The following is a 17,186-nucleotide window of genomic DNA, read 5'->3' on the forward strand; positions in this document are numbered from 1 at the left end:
AGAAATTAAGGGGAAAATCTACTCTCTTTCACTTTAAAAACTGTTTTTTGATATCATAGTAGAAAAGAATTACAAAAAAATCCCACCAAAATATAATGAATTTTCCTGAATTATTTTATTCTGAATCTTTTCCTTGATGTTATTTTTCTTTTTGGTCAAAATGTTTCGTCATACCAGGCAAAGATCGAGCAAAATGAAAATTTTCTGCAAAAATGGGTGTTTTGGTCAGAAGCCTTTTTCATTTGCAGGGGAGTGGTTGCTTTTTGAGGACAATGTTCTGAGATGTGGTCGTTATGAATGCTGGCCACCCCAAGGCTTAATTAACCCTCAGGATGCCGAGTGAGGCCCCTAGAAAGGAGACACGCTGCAGGGAGGTGCTGAGCTAGGGCTGAGTGCAGGAGAGGAATTAGTGCAAGTGGCTGAGGTTTCAACCCCTCACTGGCTCGTTCTTCCAACCCATCCAATGTCCTCTGCACTCATGGCCTTACCTGCCATCCACCCACCTCTGCCATGATTGGGAGGCCACGGGGAATGTTGTCTGAGTGGAAATGGAAGCAGGAGGAAGAGGAGCTGAGGCAGGATTGTTGCAGACGTGGCAGGGCACAAGGGTAGAGAAACAACCTTTCTCTGGGCTTCTGCTGATTTTTTCAGGTTCTGCCCACGACACCATGATTTTTCTAAAGCTCCGTGGCTTGTGCTTCCTGTCGCTGCTTGGCAGACTCACGAACTTCGCAGACTGCGGAGCACGATCTGTTAATGGCTCGTCCAACCTAGGGAGCAAATCACTTGAGCAGAGCCGTCTCATCGACAGGACGGCTCGGGGCAGCCGCCCTAGGTCTCATGCTTTTGGGGGGCCCCGCGGTGGCCGCCTCAAATGTCCTATGGATGGGACCCCAGGGCTCAGGGTGGCCCAGGAGAATACAGGGGACTAGCAGAGGATGGCTTCTCCTGCACTCACCATGGCGGTGAGAGCTGGAGTAACCCAGCGGCCTGCTCCACTCAGATGCCCTCTCCCAGCTTTCTGAGCACCCAGGTCCTGGCCCCAGGGTGCTCTGCTTACCGCCGCTGCCGAGAAGTGGAGCACAATGAAGTGGGAGAAGGCAGTGGGGCAGCGCAGAGCAGTGAGTGGGGGGGGGTTGACCCCTGCTACAACCCCACACCAGGCCCCCTGGTAATTCCCCGGCTCACGTAATTCGGGGAACGGGGGCTTCAGGCAAGGAGGCAGAGCAGGGGTGGGAAGAGGTGGAGCTTGGGGGTAGGGGCAGAGCGGAGACAGGGCAGAGCCTGTGTCAAGGGGGTTGCCCCAGGCCCCGCGCCCCTCTAGGGATACATTTGAGTATCTCTCATCCCTGAATTACGTGAGCTGGGGAATTACCAGGGGGCCTGGCGTGGGATTGTAGCAGGGGTTAATCATCTTCCTAGCTCCGGCTAGGGTCAGCGGGAGCCTTTCCACAGGCTTTAATGCGAGTTCGTTCAGGCTTGCAGTCGGCAACCTCCAGCTGATGCCCGGCCCGTGGAAATCAGTGGGAATCTCCATTGACTTCACAAGGCCTTTGAATCAGGTCCCAGGAGACTAAGTCCACAGTCCCCAACCCACAAGAAAACTAGCAGAGAGTCTCACCGTGGGGCAGACGTGCCTCGTGTTTCACAAGGCGAGCAAAACATCCTGCACGTGCTAGTTCACTAATGCTTCTGCTGAGCGACAGGGCAAAGCCGGCACAGCTGACCCCCATCGACCCTAGCCCCAGACTCCAACACTTTGGTGCACATGGGTGTTCCAGACCATGCCTGGTCACGGCTCTGCAGCTCCAAGCCCAGCTTAGCTGTCGCCTTCCTCTCTGTCCAGATGACTGGATCTTGTGCCCACACTAGGGAAGAGGGGTGCGTGGGCATGAAAACCTGCCTAGATGCTTCTCCCAGTTGCTGTTTCGTGTGTGTGTGTGTGTGTGTGTGTGTGTGTGTGTGTGTGTTTTCTCTGCATGTATCCTCTCTGTCTGCTGTCCCCTGGCTAATGAATGGCAGAGGTCCAAAGGCAGCGTGTCTCCCCAGCTGCCCTGCCAGCAGCTCCTCTTGAAGGGCTCAGCTGCTCACCAGCAAATCCGCTCTCGTTCCACAGTCCCAGGCCAGCTTTGAGCCGAATCGGAAAGACGCCGCTCGGAGCTCCGCCCCCCTCCCACCCACCGAAGCCGGGCTCCTGCAGACCAGGCAAGAGCAGGATGCTGAGAAGCAAGCGGCTCTCAACAAAGGTACCCACCATACCCGCGTTATCTCCTCTCTCACCCATAAAATCCAAGCAGGGGAAATCAGGGTGCGGGGCACTGGCCAGCAAAAATTCAGGGTGGCCCCAGAAGAAGGCTTCACCTCTTAGATTTTGGGTTGGGGAATTTTTCTATCCAAATCCATGGTGCTTTCTCCGAGCAGGTTAAGAGGACGTAGTAAGCTGGGCTCAGGGCCATCGGCCTGCACCCAAAGGAGCATGCTACTGAGAGCGCTGGAGGGAGGTGCAAGGGAGACACCCTCGTATTTCCCCCTGCCTCTCTGGATAGGGGTCAGGATAGAGGCTGTTCCCCCCTGCTGCACCTGCTGAGGTCCATCCATGTCTGGGGACATTCCTTCAGTGGCGTCCGGAGACTCTTCAGAGCATTAACCGATCAGCCCTTCCTCCTCATGTTCTAGCTGTGAAGCACACAATGTGATTACATTGTTCTAGTAATCCCAGCAGGCTGTGGGAGGCTAGCACTCCTGGGTTCTGTTTCTGGCTCTGCACTGACTAGTGAGGTTGCTTTGGGGTTGAGGTCACAGTCCCGCTCCGTACCTCAGTTTTCCCCCTCTATAAAATGGGATTAATAATATTCTCGTGGGGTGCTGGGGCTGGGAGACACTCGGGGGGAAAGATGTGGAAGAAGGGCCATGCATCTGTATGAATTCCCAGAGCTGAGTAGCCTGGTGGCATTCCCTTGAAGAGCACAGGGAGTACCAGCAACCGTCTGAACCCATGCTCTGAGAGCACATCCTCTGCGCCCAGCAGATGGGCAGTGCTGAGAAAGGGCAAGGAGCTGTGGACTATTCAGGCAGGAGAGCTCCTGCCATGTCCCAAACCGGCTTGGGGCCCTGGAGCCTCGTTCTGAGCCTGCAGTGCCATGGGCAGTCTGCCGGTTTGGGGGTCAAGCATTCATCTTCTCCTTTGCTTCTCCCCAGTTGGCATCGTTCCCCCAAGGACCAAATCTCCCATCGACGAGGACTCTGCGCCCCATTCAGGCGTGGTCAGGAGAAGTGCCAGCACTGTGTCCAACGGGCTGAATTCTCGGGTAGGCCGTGGCATTCTGCCTAACTTGTCACAGGAGCCTGGCGGGAAGTAGAGGGCCTGCAGGGGTGTGGATCGGGGCGGGGTAGGAGATGAGGCACCGTAAAGGGTGCGGATGGGCTGTGGGGAGGCAGGACTGGTGCAGAGGATGAGACTGGGATAAGATGCCGGAAGCCCATAAGCACTGTCTGGCTCGCAGCCCATTGGCCAAGCTTCCTTGGAGCCTCGAGTTGCTGCGCTGTGAGAGGAACAGGAGTTTGCCTGAGCGGTGTGGACAGGGAGGTGGCGTTTGAAGCCCTGCCTGCCCCCACAGCTCCTGGGAATCTGCCCCCAGGCTACAAACTTGGTCTGAATGTCTGAACTCACGTTCAGTGTCTGCGCCACTCTCATTGGCCCCAAAGCCGACCTGGTGCAACCCCACCACCCCTACCCACGCACACAGCTCTGCCAGTGCCCCTCAGTCTCAACCCATTGCCCCCTGCCAGCCCAGCCCTGCGCTCCACGGCTCTGCTTATGCTCCTCCATCCAGAGCCGCAGCCTGCATCTTGTTCCCATCCCGGGCTTCCCCGGAACAGCTGCTGAGGCGCCAGAAGCCTTTCCCGTAGGCAGGCAGTGGCGAGCAGCAGGTTTATGGCACTGATGCCAAGTCTGAACTCGCTACTGCGGAACGCGCTGTAATTGGGTCTTTGGGGGCTCTTCCCAGGATAGGCCAAAGAGCGCCGTGTTCACCAATGAGACGAAGGCAAAAATGAGCGTGGAGGAGCAGATCGACCGGATGAAACGGCACCAAAGCGGATCCATGAAGGAAAAAAGGCGGAGTTTGCAGCTCCCAGCCAATCAGCAGCCAGACGCCCCCAGCATGAAGGCACCCGCGTCTTACAAAGTGGTAAGGATTTCCTAGGTCCACTGTCGGCTCCGGGGGTGGAATCTGCATTTCTCCCACTGGCCTTCCTCAAAGCAATATCCCTGAGCTTGTCCTGTCTCCAGGCTCCTAGGGGGGTTCCAGATGCTGCATCTTTCCCTGATCAGAATGGAGACCAGAAGATCTTGTTAGGACTTACCTGAAGGCAGTGTGGCCTAGTGGCTAGAGCACACGACTGAGACTGGGGGGACCGGGTTCTTTTCCCAACTCTGCTACTGGACAACCTTTGGGCGAGTCACTTCCCTGTCCCGTGCCTCAGTTTCCTCATTTGTAAATTGGGATTAATGAGACTCCATCAGTGCTTTCAAAGGAAGACAATGTGCTGCAGGGGAACTTGATGGTATAATTATTACAAAGGCTGGGGCCTGCAATGCATCGGTGGTCAGATATTTGGGGGCATGAAGGGGAGAGCCAGCAGGGAGGAGGAAGGCCCATGGTGGGGTGCTTGAAGGATGTGTGAGAGAGATGGGGATGTAGAGAAGAGCTTGTCAGCAGAAAGCAGGTGTGGGAGTTGTTCTGATGCTATGGTGATGGGCAGCTCCGGGGGTCTGTGGAGGAGTGGGTGAGGCAAGGTAGTGGGGTAAAGGCCAGCAAGACAGAGACCCTTCCTGAATTTGTGAGTCCAGTGTCAGGCCGTGCTATCTTGGAGCCAGCCGGGGCACGATCCCACTGGGACCACCCTGGCTCTGAGGTAGCCGCTGCCCGTTCCAGGTACGCCGACACCGCAGCATCCACGAGGTGGACATCTCCGACCTGGAGGCCGCACTGCGCACCGAGGACCCTGGCAAAGTCTACGAGACGCCGAGGGAGGAGATCGCCCGGCTACGCAAGATGGAGCTGGAGCCGCAGCACTATGATGTCGACATCAATAAGGAGGTGAGGCCTGGTCTCTGGTGTGGCCATGGAAGCAGGTTGCTATGGAGACTGTGCACATGGTGGGGAGGCATAGCCCCTCTGAGATGACATGGGCACAGGGTAGAGGGGAGGGAATGGTGTCTGGGTTGGAGGGACAGGTCCCTTGGGGTGTTCATGTTGCTCAGGCCCTTATGTCCTATAGCCTGGGACTCAGGGCTGGAGCAGGGAAGAGTGCTGTGTAAGGTGAGTGTCGTGTGGGATGTGGGCCAGAGATGGGTGTTGGGCTGGTTCTGGATTCCAGAGGGGTGCTGGAGCAGGGACAGGTGATATCTGGGTCACAGAGCCGGGTGCGTGAGCCCTGAAGGAGGAGCTGGAGCAGGGACAGGTGCTGGCTGCAGTGGCTCCTCCGTCTCCCCTATGTTGGCTGCAGACTCCTGGACTCAAGACCTGCTTTTGCCTCCTCCTAGCTCTCTACCCCAGACAAGGTCCTCATTCCGGAGCGGTACATTGAGCTGGAACCAGACACCCCCCTAAGCCCCGAAGAGATGAAGGAGAAGCAGAAGAAAGTGGAAAGGATAAAGACGCTCATTGCCAAATCCAGGTGATGGTGCTGTTCTGGACCCATTTCAGCCCCAGCTGTGCCACGCTGCCACCCGGTCTATTGTGCCCACACCCTGGTGCACCTTTCTGACCATCCACCATCTGCTACAGCCACTGTTTGTCTGTCCGCCCGCCCTTCGCACACCTGCAAATCCATTTACTGAGCTATCCCTTCCTGGAGCCTCCTGATTCATCTATTCATGCGCCCACTAACTTGTTACACGACTCATCCAGCCAGCCACCCATCTATCTGCCATTCCGCTCAAGCGTCCACCCACCTCCCCTCATTCCATTCATCTCTCCTATCTATCCTTCTACCCACTCACCCTGGCATTCTGCCCTGGCCTAACCTCCAATTATTGGGCCTTTCCAAGCACTCCCTGTATTTTCGGCCGGGCCATTGCTGCGTCTGCCATGGACACGGGGGCTGTAACACCAAGCTCTCTCTGCTGCAGCTTGCAGAATGTGATTCCCCTAAGCGAGGGAGAAGTGGACGCACCCCCTGACACAGAAACGCAGCTCCAGGAACAGGAGAAGAGGATAGAGATATCCTGCACGCTGGCCACAGAAGCCTCCAGGCTGGGCCGCATGCTCTCTGGTAAGGCCCTCGAGAGGCACGGAACTGCAGTGTCATGGTAACGAATGAGGCACAGGCGATGCCGTGGGCCCTAAGCCAAAAAGGAGCCAACCAGAGAGAGGGTATTAATGACATGGGCAAGTCCTGCTGAGTCTGACCATGGATTTACCTGCATTAAGGGCAGAAGACTGAACTCCGGGTAAAATGAGTGTTAGGGATGACCAGGCAACAGTGAGATGTAAGCATGAGGTTGGGTATAGTGAAAGGGCCTTTAGAAATAATTAGGGCCCTACAAAATTCACAGCCATGCAAAATGCATCACGAATCATGAGATCTGGTGTCCTCCCGTGAAATCTGGCCCTTTGTGTGCTTTTACCCTATTCCATACAGATTTCATGGGGGAGACCAGCGTTTCTCAAATTGGGGGTCCTGACCCAAAAGGGAGTTGCAGGAGGTTATTTTACATCTGCGCTGCCTTCAGAGCTGGGCAACTGGAGATTGGTGATTGTAATGTGGGCTGGACACCCAGCTCTGAAGGCAACACCGTGCCAGCAGCAGTGCAGAAGTCAGGACGGCAATATCATCCCCATGTTGCCCTTACTTCTGTACGGCTGCCTTCAGAGCTGGGTGGCCAGAGAGTATTGGCTGCTGACTAAGGGCCCAGCTCTGCAGGCAGCAGCACAGAAGTAAGGGCGGCAACACCATAGCGTGCCCTTCTTCCTTCTGCACAGCTGCTGGCAGGAGCTCTGCCTTCAGACCTGGATTTCTGGCCAGCAGCCACTGCCCTACGGCTGCTCAGCTCTGTAGGCAGGGCAGCCGCCAGCAGTTGCACAGAAGTAAGGTTAGCAATACCATGCCCTCCCTACCATAATCTTGTGACCCCTCCCCTCCCTTCCCTGCAACTTCTTCTTTGGATAGGACACCTACAATTACAACACGGGCGGGGGGGCGTCTAGATACAGGGTTTTGTCGACAAAAGTGGACTTTGGTCGACAAAACTATACCTGCGTCTACACTACCTACATAACGTCAACAGAACTCGGCAGTTTTGTAGATGGCTGTAAACCTCATTCTACGAGGAATAACGCCATTTGTCAACAGAGTTCTGTCGACAGAAGGCGTTATTGCATTTACACTGTCCTGTGCTTCTACACTGTCATGTCGACAAAGCGCCTTGCTTTGTCGACAGAACTGGATGTAGTCTAGACACTCTTTGTTGACAGAAGCCTGTAGTCTAGACGTACCTGGGGAAATTCTAGATTTAAATAGCTGAAATCATGAAATCTACCATTTTAAAAATCCTATGACCGTGAAATAGACTAAAATGGTGTGTGAATTTGGTAGGATCCTAGAAACAAGATCAGTACCTAGGCCAAGCTCCTCAGGTACTGTAAATCAGGGGAACTCCCATAATTTTGATAGAGCTATGCTAATTTGCACCAGTTAAGAATCTGGCCCACAGAGGGAGACCCTCCACTGGGCTATTGTGGTTTCTATGCTTAAATCCATGGAGTGACACCAGTGTAAAACTGAATTAGCACAGTGGCAAATCAAGCCCATCACGTCACCCAGGCAATTCCAGTAATAAGGGTGTGACTCTCCTATCCCACCTGTGTAAATCAGGAATAATAAAGCCACTAACCTCTATGAATTGGCATGTGTGTAGGAGCAGAATCGGGGGCCTGGTAGTCAGACCATATGCAGCTCGGGGAAATAGGTGGGGCTTTGATGCTAAATCAGTGGTGGGCAATCTGTGGGCCGTATGTGGCCCGTTGGGATTCCGCCTGTGGCCTCCAGCTTTGCGCTGTCTCGGCTTAGCTCTAGAGCTGAGTAGGAAACACCCAAGCCCTGGTGTTGGCAGTGTGTTGTGGGAGGCTGTACTGGCACGGAGGTGCTGAGTCCCATGCCCATGTCCCTGCAGACAGACGCAGCCTGCCCTCTTCGCCTTAGTCCATGAGGATCTCAGCGTGGAGCTCACGTGCGCACCCCGTGGGGGAAGCATTTGTATCTCTGTGTCGTTTCTGACCATGCTTCCTTCCTTTTTAATATTCCCCAGTCTCTAACCTCTCTGCCTTCCTCTGGAATTTGCTCCCTGCTTTGTTCCCTTTATCCCCTTGCCTGCTGCTGCACCGTGTTCTTCACGCCCTTTTCCATTTCTTGTTTCCAGCTCAATGTGCCACCCCGAGTCCTCCCACCTCCCCAGCCTCCCCGTCTCCACCGACAAACCCCCTCTCGTCTGAGTCATCCCGGGTCGGCGACAGCAGCCATTTTATGCGTGTCTGAGCCATGAAGTAAGCACCTTTTCTATTGTACTTCATCTCATCCTCTGTACATCTCAGCCTCAAGGGGCAACCGTGGGAACCTCACTCAACAGTTGCCTCTTCCCCTCCATTCATACGCTGTTTCTCACCAAGCTAACGCTCTATTCTGCCACGTTAGCCCAGTCTCCTCCCATGGAATGAGTGCCAGGCGCATAGAAATCGAAACAGGCTCTTGTTTCAAATCCCGGGGGCAGATCCTACACAAGGATAAACTGGCATAGTTCCACTAAGGTCCGTGGAACTGCACCACTGGGTGGATTGTTGTAAATCAAAATGAGTTTAATCATGGCTTTAAAACACAATTTAAAGCAGGAAAATTGTTTTAAATAACCAGTTTTAATATGTGTTTTACATTTAAACTTTTTAGTTATTTGCTTATTATAAAGCTGATTTTCATTGGTTGGTACTTTTTGCTAACCAGAATGTTGGATTATATCCATACACATTTATTTAAGTGGTTATATTGCTTAACATACATTTATTCAGACATGTCATTTTTTATGATGGTAGCTAATGGGGAATGGTGCATTTCTTGTGTATTCATTTTTACACATGATTTATGCCAATCTGCATTTGGGTGGAAAGTAGAACTCAATTAAAAAGCGCAAGAAGAACATTTCAAAATGTTTTTGTTAATTAAATAAAAGTCCCTTAAATGTACTGAATAGATAAGAAAATAAAAGAAGTTTAATACATCAGTTTTAAATGTAAAACATATTTTGATAAAGAAAGGAAACATCAACTGTGGTTTGTGATTAGCTCTGATGACTGCTGATCACCCTATCCTTCATGGCTATGTCTAGACTGGCCCCTTCTCCGGAAGAGGCATGCAAAGCAGGTAAGTCAGCATAGGGAAATCCGCAGGGGATTTAAATATCCCCCGCGGGATTTAAATAAACATGGCCACCGCTTTTTTCCGGCTTGGGGAAAAGCCGGAAAAGAGCGTCTAGACTGGCGCGATCCTCCGGAATAAAGCCCTTTTCCGGAGGATCTCTTATTCCTACTTGCTTATTTTTTCAATTCCTGATTGGTTTCTCAGTCATTGAACTCAACTAACTGAATAAACTGGAGTGATCAAAATAATCTCTGTGCACCTGCAGAAAAAGCTACTGTTGTCAGAAGCTGGTTTTGCTCTTCAGGTTTCAGCTTCTTAGCCAGTACCTTCCACCAGTTTCTATGCTTGGACTTTCTCTAAAACTTTGGCAGCAAACGTGCACTGCTTGAATTTTATATTTTTTATTGAAAATACATTATTTTAATTATCTATAGTAAGGTTAGGCCTCAACATGGGTTGTCATAATTTCACTTTTAATTTTAAATACTTGATTTTTAAAAAGAACAGTGTATTGAATTTAAATTTTTTAATTGATTTTTAATCCATTTTTTAAATAATTGATTTTTATCCACCCTGCTCCACTCATCTCTCTTTAGCTCCAAGACTCTTCTCTGGGATTTCCTTCTGGCTACAAAGGAAAAGCTGATGGGGTAGTTAAGTTATACTGAGGACTTGGTTGCTTGAAATCAGGCAGCCCAGCTGGATGGGAGGGTGATGAAGTGGGTTCTGGCTAAGCCAAAGCCATTCCTTATAGCTTGCTTTGGTCATGCAGAGAATGGAGTCTGATGTAGGCCAGGCTCTTGCCTTGCTTAGATCCCCTGTAAATTAGAAGTGATTCCAGTGGAAAGTCAAGGGTGCAAATTAGAGGAGAAAACAGTCAAGAAAAACAATATGCCCTGCACCGAGAGAGATGATTCCATTCACTGCATAGACAAAGTCATGTAAATAACCCACCCTGGGAATGATGGCCAAAAATCAAGGAGACGGGACGAGCATGCGCAAAGAAACCCTTTGCCTGGAGGAAGCTGGTTCCAATCCAGCCCAAGTCAGCAGTGAGTCACGATCCCGTGGCTGTGCATGAGCCTGTGTGAGCTCAGAGTGGGGGTATTTCAGGGTAGGCCCAAGGGCACGCAACTCTGAGCTGCCCTGACTTGTCAGCTAAGGAGTAAATGGTCTTGGAGACCAAAATCTCCTGCCATCCCTACAAGGCAGCCATGCGGGACTGGGTTGAGGTCCATCAGCAGGCTAGCAAGCCTGCTCATGTGGGATCTGCTCTGGGGGGGAGCAGCCGAGCCTGTCTCCCGTGGCTGTTGGCCCAGCTCCCGTCACCAGTACGAGAGTTCCTCCCAAACATCCTTAATTCTCTTTGGTTACAGAGGCCAGTTAACAAACAGCCTTTCCTGCCCTGGGATTTTAGTTACTGGTGGAGCGGCTGCATCAGGCCCCTCTGGCGCCCCTTGGTATGGACTGAAAGTGCTTGGGTGGAGATAGTGGCCTTCCATCCGGTCCTAACCGTTCCTGCCATGGGGCATGATGCAGGCTCAGTTCTGCCACGCTTCCCGGCAGGTGGCGGGCCCGAGCCTCTCAGTTCTTCTCCTCTCCTCCCTCCAGCGCAAGCCCTGGCTGCTGTGAACGCGGTGAAGTTCCACGGAGCCACGTTTTAACGCACGCACATTCGCGTCCCGACTCGACCACCAAACCTTTCCTCGCTCATCGCTTTCGGTTCTCCCCGAGCCCCTTCCTCTAACAAACGGTGAGATCATCCAGGACAAAGGCGCTGTGAGTCGGCCCCTGCTGCCCAGGAGAGCACGGGAGACTTCTCTCTGCGGCCTGGGCCATCCCAGGAGGAAGTGTCATGGATGGGCTGCCGGCCACACTGGTAAATCTGGGAGATGGGCCCTGCTCCACAGCTGGCATAACTTCCAGGCAGGACACATGCAGCTACCCAACACTCTGTTCCGTGGCTGGAATAGCTCATCGGGAGGACGGTGTTGCACTGGAGGGTTTGTTTACCTTTGCTTTCCGCACTAAAATATTTGACTTGTGTCCGAAAGGGGCTTCTGCATGGGGACCGAGCCGTCGCTGCAACTGGAGGTTGCTCTAGCCCTCCACTGGCGCGAGCAGCCCATCTCCATTCCCCGCCTGGCTTGGAATCTCTGAAGCTAGCCACCCGCAAAACCTGGCTCGGCCACGTTTCCCCACTCCCGCTCACAAGCATCCAAGGGAAAGAAGGAACAGGCATCCGGGACGGACGGGAAGAGGAGCCAGGGAAGGAAAAGGCTCCCGGGCAGATAAAGGGAGTAGTGATGGGATCTACAAAGCTAGCGAGATAGAGCTGTGTCTGTGACATACCAGTGCTGCCCCACCCCGGGCCAAGGGTGCTGTGAAAGCAGGTCTGTGCAAGGTGTGTGGGCATGTAGTAAGGGAGTAGCTGAACGATACAGCAGGACAGAGGTAGGAGAGCCGAAGTGGCTGGTGTCGATCACCAGGCAAAGCCTTGATGCTTTCAGGAGGGAGCCGTTTGCACGCAGAGACGATGAGGAGAAAGGGGGATAGGCGTAGGGGGGCAGGTTCTGGACAGTACCAATAGGTGCCCTTCCTCAGAGTTTTGCTTGGCCCAAGGCAATGCCCGTTTCCATGGGATGGGAGTGGGGTGAAAGAGAGGAATTGGTACAGTTTATATGCACATACACGTACACACACACGCACTCACTCTACCACTGGGGCTGTTGCACAGCTACATAATACTAGATGGGGAAAAATGATGGAGAAGTGACTGAGTGAACAGCTCTCTTGCTGTCTATGGGTGGAGTGGATGGATTAGCGAAGACCTAGAAAGGCACTTCCTGTAGTGGTCTTGGCAGATGCCATGTAACATCTCTTGCCTCGATCTGGAAAGCACTGCCTAGCCCCCACATGGAAGAGACGCCAGAGCTGGGAGGCCTAAGGGAATAGGAGCAAGGCTGGGAATGGGCTTAATCCCTCCTGCTTTCAGGCTATAATCCAACTTCCATGGGAGAAACTTCCTCAGGGACACGTTATTCCAGAATCGCCCACTGCAGAGTTCTTGCACGTTCTTCTGCTTCTGGTGACAGGGTACTGCACTGGTTGGCCCCTGGTCAGATCCAGGCTGGCAGTCCCTACGGGACTTTGGGAAATGAGCTAGTGTCTCTAACATCTAACTCCCTGCGGTATTTGCGCGTGGAACAGCATGTAGGGAATTGACACTTGGAACTCACAAGCACCACTCCTCCCATCCCGGCCTTATTTCCTCCTGAATAGCTAGAATAGTTCCTCTGACGTTTTGGAATAACAGAGATCAGGTGTGAAGGGTGCTGAGTCACTGCTGCGCTGTCTCTGTTCCGCATTCTCTGTGCTTGCAATACCTTATGAGAGGCATCTGCTCTTCCAGATGTGGCTTCACTGTTTTCTCAATACAGTGAGAGAACAATCATCTTCGGGAGGGGGAATCGGGGGCGAGGGAAGAGCCATAGCTCTGAGAAGCATCCAAGAGGTTGGCTGCTTTTCTGAAGCTGATCAGCACTACCTGATCCATCGGGGTCTGCAGAACCTCGCATTATTTCAGCACCGCTGCTTCCCAATGGGAACTCAGATGTGAGAGAGTCCATCTAGATAGCTCAGTTCAAGCAGTGGTTTGGATGAGGGAGGTTTCTTATGTCTGCCCAAGTTGGTTTCCTTGTCCTGTCTCAAAATCAGGGCTGCCTGCAAATTGCAAATGTATTTTCCACCCGTGGCGTGGATTTGCAAGTGTCCATTTAGGCACCTAAGCAAGGGCATGATTTTTAAGTGCCCACATGCACAGCTACCCCTGAGATATTGAGGGGCAGATTTTCAAAACCGCTCTGAAAATCTGGCCACTTATCTTGGTATCTATATAAGAATTTAAATTCTTTTGAAAATCACGCCCCCATATTCACAAAAAAAAAAATTTGCAGTTTCATTGCAGATACTTTTTTTATTGGGGGAGGGGGAACGTAGCAATAATATTTTCCTTTGAATGCTCCATGAAAATGGCAGGTTTTGTATTCAAACCTGAAATTCCAGTTCAGTTTGTTGTGGAGAATGGAATTTTAAAATTCCCAAATCTGAAATTGAGGCCTGTGCTCAAAACCAACACCACTCTGGGTTGGAAATGGGCTTGTTTTTGCACTCCAAAATCTTCTTTTTCAAGTGCGAAGCTATGAAATGTTGCTGGCTGTATGTGAAATGGGTCAGTGTAATGAAACTGAGCTAAAACAGGAAAGCCCCAAGTGTCAGGCTTTCCCAGTGGTGTTATCAGTAGGGCAAAATGTGGTGGGGACCAGCTCTGGGCAGAGCCTTGGGTGGAAAGGGAGGGACCAATGGCAGTCATAGAGTGCCTGGCACTGTGTTCCCAACCAGCCACCTGTCAAAAACCCCTTTCTTGTGGACTTTCCAGTATAGTTAGGTGCTCTGTTCTCAGATCAAACTTTTGTAACTGATTCTGCTTTAGCTTACACTGGTGCAAACCAGGATTAGCCTGAATGAAAACAAACTAAATTCAGAGCAGACTGTTGGAGTGGACAGTCAAACTCTGTACCTTGTATTAGAGTTTGTGTCTCTGTGTCTTCCCTACATGGAGGAAGAACAGTCTTGTCCTCGCCCTTGAAACTTGAGGCAGTAGTTCTGACAGAGGCAATGTAATGGAGATGCAAGTCAAGCTCCATCTATTTCTTCGCTTTCTTTCCCCATTGTCCTGATCATGGTTGCTGCTGAGAGCACCCATCTCCAGCCGAAGTCTAAAAAAGGCACAGGTGCTCAGCACGATGTCTACTTCTTCCCAGATATGGCTCCAAGGGTACGTCTACACAGCCGCGTTATTCCGAAATAATGTCGAGCTGGAGGACTTCGTACTCTGACTCATGGTAACCCTCATTTCACGAGGAGTAAGGGAAGTCGAAGGAAGAGCGTTCGTCCTTCGACTTCCTGTTGCGTAGACAGAGCCAACAGCTGAATGAAGCTATCTCGACTTCAGCTACGCAATTGACATAGCTGCAGTTGTGTATCTTAATTCTAATTTAGCCCTGCCGTGTAGACGTGCCCCGAGTGAGTGAAATGAGAGCTGGCTGCCTATCTGATGTAGCCTGTGAATCAATTTTCCTTCCTAGTTTGACAATACACATAGCATCTGAGGAAACAGAACCTCTCTGCCCAATGGGATTTAGCCAGCATCTCCCTAGATTGTCTGTCTGTCTGTCTGTCTGTCTAGTTTTAATTTTGGTAGGAAACAGAACTTTCCCCATGTCCCTGTTGAATCAGATCTTTTTGTCTTTCTTTTTTTCTTTTTCTTTCTCTTTTTTTCTTTTTCTGTCCTTCTTTCCTTCTTTCTTTCTAGCAATACATAAAATAGCCCTACTCCCATAATGAAATCTCCCAATAGCTCATGAAGCTAGCCCTTTATTTTGCTACACATGCCTTAATATATGTTTTATGAAAATTATACATTTATATAATATATATATTTGTTTTTCTGTCCTTTTCTGGGTGGTATTGTTTTGTGCTAACTCGCTCTTTCTCTCTGCGGGGCCGTTGGCATCAGCCTGCCAGAGAGTTAAAAAGGAAATTCTTTGCCAGTTCATTAGAAAAAAAAAAGACTTATTTAAATATATATATATATATATTTTCTGCTTTTATTAAAAGCAAATTTATTTAAAATAAAATATACAAACTGCACATTTTGAGAAATGAAGCATTTATTTCCCTGTTCTTGAATAGGTGGTACTCTGTCTAGGGCAGCTGGTATGAACTGGCTGGTGTAGTTCTGAAGTCATTGGAGTGGTTTACACTAGGTCCATTATAGGGAGACCTATAGAAGTGTAGCATATTGGGGATTGCAGAGGGCATCTTGCTGGTACGCAATTGCTGGTCATGAATCCATGTGACTGTATGTGGGGGGGTTAACCTTGCGTTTCAATGTTACATTTTTACCTCCCTTTTGTTTTTGTGAATGGTTTCTCTGTGATAAGGTGGTTAGTGCAAATGGCTCCCTGTCGCTACCCCAGCTACTAAACGCACTAACACATCCAAAGTGTATATGCGAGGGCATAGGCCCCTGGAGAGGTGCTCCTTGCTTGGGGATGCATCTTTCTTGGTGGTCAATGTATCTCCTGAAGGAAAAGGCTGCGCTGAGAAAGATGCAGCCAGTGCTGGCAGAACCCCCAGAACCAGGCGGGTGCAGGAGCTGAGCAGAGACAGGGGAGAGATGGATGGTTGTAAGGATTGTTTCTAAGGGCCCAATTGAAAACCCACCAACGGGACTCCCAGTGGCTTGAGTGACCTTTGGGTCTTGGATGGAACCAAGAGCCAACTTGGAGTTCCCACCAAAGTGCCAGCCCCCGACGAGCTTCCTCCTTGACTCTCCATTCAGCCCAGTCCCCCACCATGAAGAGAGCTCTCCTGCATCTCAGTTCCTAGGGGAGGCTGTTGTACAGTTAAAGGAAGGACTGGAGGAGGAAGGTAATCCCACTGCTAAGCAGTGTTCCCTCCAATTTTTTTCCATCCCTGTGCAGAATAAATTTTGCTATGTGCACTGAGGATGGGCACCACCAGTAGAAACACAGACTGCTGACACATGTGGGCACACTCCTAATCAGCTGGGCAGTATTTGAATCTCTCCTGGGTGGCCACCCATGCGCTCCGCATACAGGGAACACTGCTACTAAGCACCCTTGAAAGGCATAGGGATTTCCACGAAGGACACAGGGAGCTCCTAAAAAGGACCTTCCTGGCATTAAGGCATGACCTAGGCAATGAAGAGGGGACACAGAGGAAACCTCCCCGCTAAATGAATAACTGCGTAGTGTCTGTGACCAATCCCTGCTACTGTCACCTTAAGAAGTTTCCAAAGTTACAAGCTGTGAGCTCTCAGCGGCGTGGCTGAGGGTCACAATATTGCAGTATTGTGGAACTGTATTTTTTTTTATTTTAATTTTTAATTTTATTTTGGTTATTTTTCATAACACCTTCATATACCAGCAACTCTTGTAAGAAAAAACTGTTTGCATCAGAAAAAGATCTATTTATGCACATTATTTTTGGGGGAAGGAGGGGTGGCAAAAATGGATTTTTGCTAGTGTTAGACAAATAAAACTATCTAAGAAACCATGTCATGTTGGTGTCTTTCTTTCTGTGTAAAAGTGACCTTAGATGACAACTATTATAACATTAGATCGAAGAGACCATGGTTGTAGCATTTCAGCATCTTGAATTCTTCACCATCAATCCAAAGGGGTTTGACTCTTCCCAGTGATTAAGTAAATGGTAGTTTGCTTTGTAATTTTCCCAACAGCATTTGGTTTAGATGTAGCTACTAAAAGATCCAATCTCTCAAAAGGAAACACAATGCATTTGTACCTTGCAAGTTTGCATTAAATAAAAATGGGTAGTTTGTACATAGATGATTTGTTGAGATTGTCCTTCTTGCAACTATAGCTAGGCGATGGACAGGCTTGGACATAGGTAGGGGACCAATTTTCAGAGGTTCTGAGCAGCTGCAACTTCCGTTGGTATTAAACTTGAGCTGTAGGTCCTGTACTATAGCTGGAAGGGGTAATAATAATTTATGTTGTAAGACTTTGTTTGCGTTGGTTATAGCTTTGCCAAACTAACCATTCAAAGATATACAATTTTTCATGACCACTGTTTACCCAAAGCTGACCTTTTTCCCATTTAAAAAAAAAGTTTTGGCTTAAATATTTTGGCCATTTAAAAGAACAAGGCTAGCAGGGAATACA

The 17,186-nt window shown here is 50.3% G+C and overlaps 1 protein-coding gene across 16 annotated transcripts in view; it reads left to right on the forward strand.

Annotated features, from left to right (window-relative positions):
• PLEKHA6 (pleckstrin homology domain containing A6) overlaps positions 1–16,554 on the forward strand; it is a 143,999-nt gene extending 127,445 nt beyond the window's left edge. For 13 of the 16 annotated variants that reach the window (XM_075910152.1, XM_075910154.1, XM_075910156.1 and 10 more), the window contains 8 exons: positions 2,117–2,246; positions 3,199–3,308; positions 4,008–4,190; positions 4,938–5,102; positions 5,549–5,682; positions 6,137–6,279; positions 8,426–8,549; positions 11,026–16,554. In XM_075910152.1, coding sequence (XP_075766267.1) covers positions 2,117–2,246; positions 3,199–3,308; positions 4,008–4,190; positions 4,938–5,102; positions 5,549–5,682; positions 6,137–6,279; positions 8,426–8,541 — 981 coding nt within the window. In that variant the 3' untranslated portion in view covers positions 8,542–8,549; positions 11,026–16,554. The other 3 variants (XR_012897848.1, XM_075910155.1, XM_075910157.1) reach the window with 3 other exon arrangements.
• Positions 16,555–17,186: the final 632 nt, after the last annotated feature.

The sequence above is a fragment of the Pelodiscus sinensis genome, chromosome 27 (assembly GCF_049634645.1).
Source record: "Pelodiscus sinensis isolate JC-2024 chromosome 27, ASM4963464v1, whole genome shotgun sequence".
Classification (NCBI taxonomy): domain Eukaryota; kingdom Metazoa; phylum Chordata; order Testudines; family Trionychidae; genus Pelodiscus; species Pelodiscus sinensis.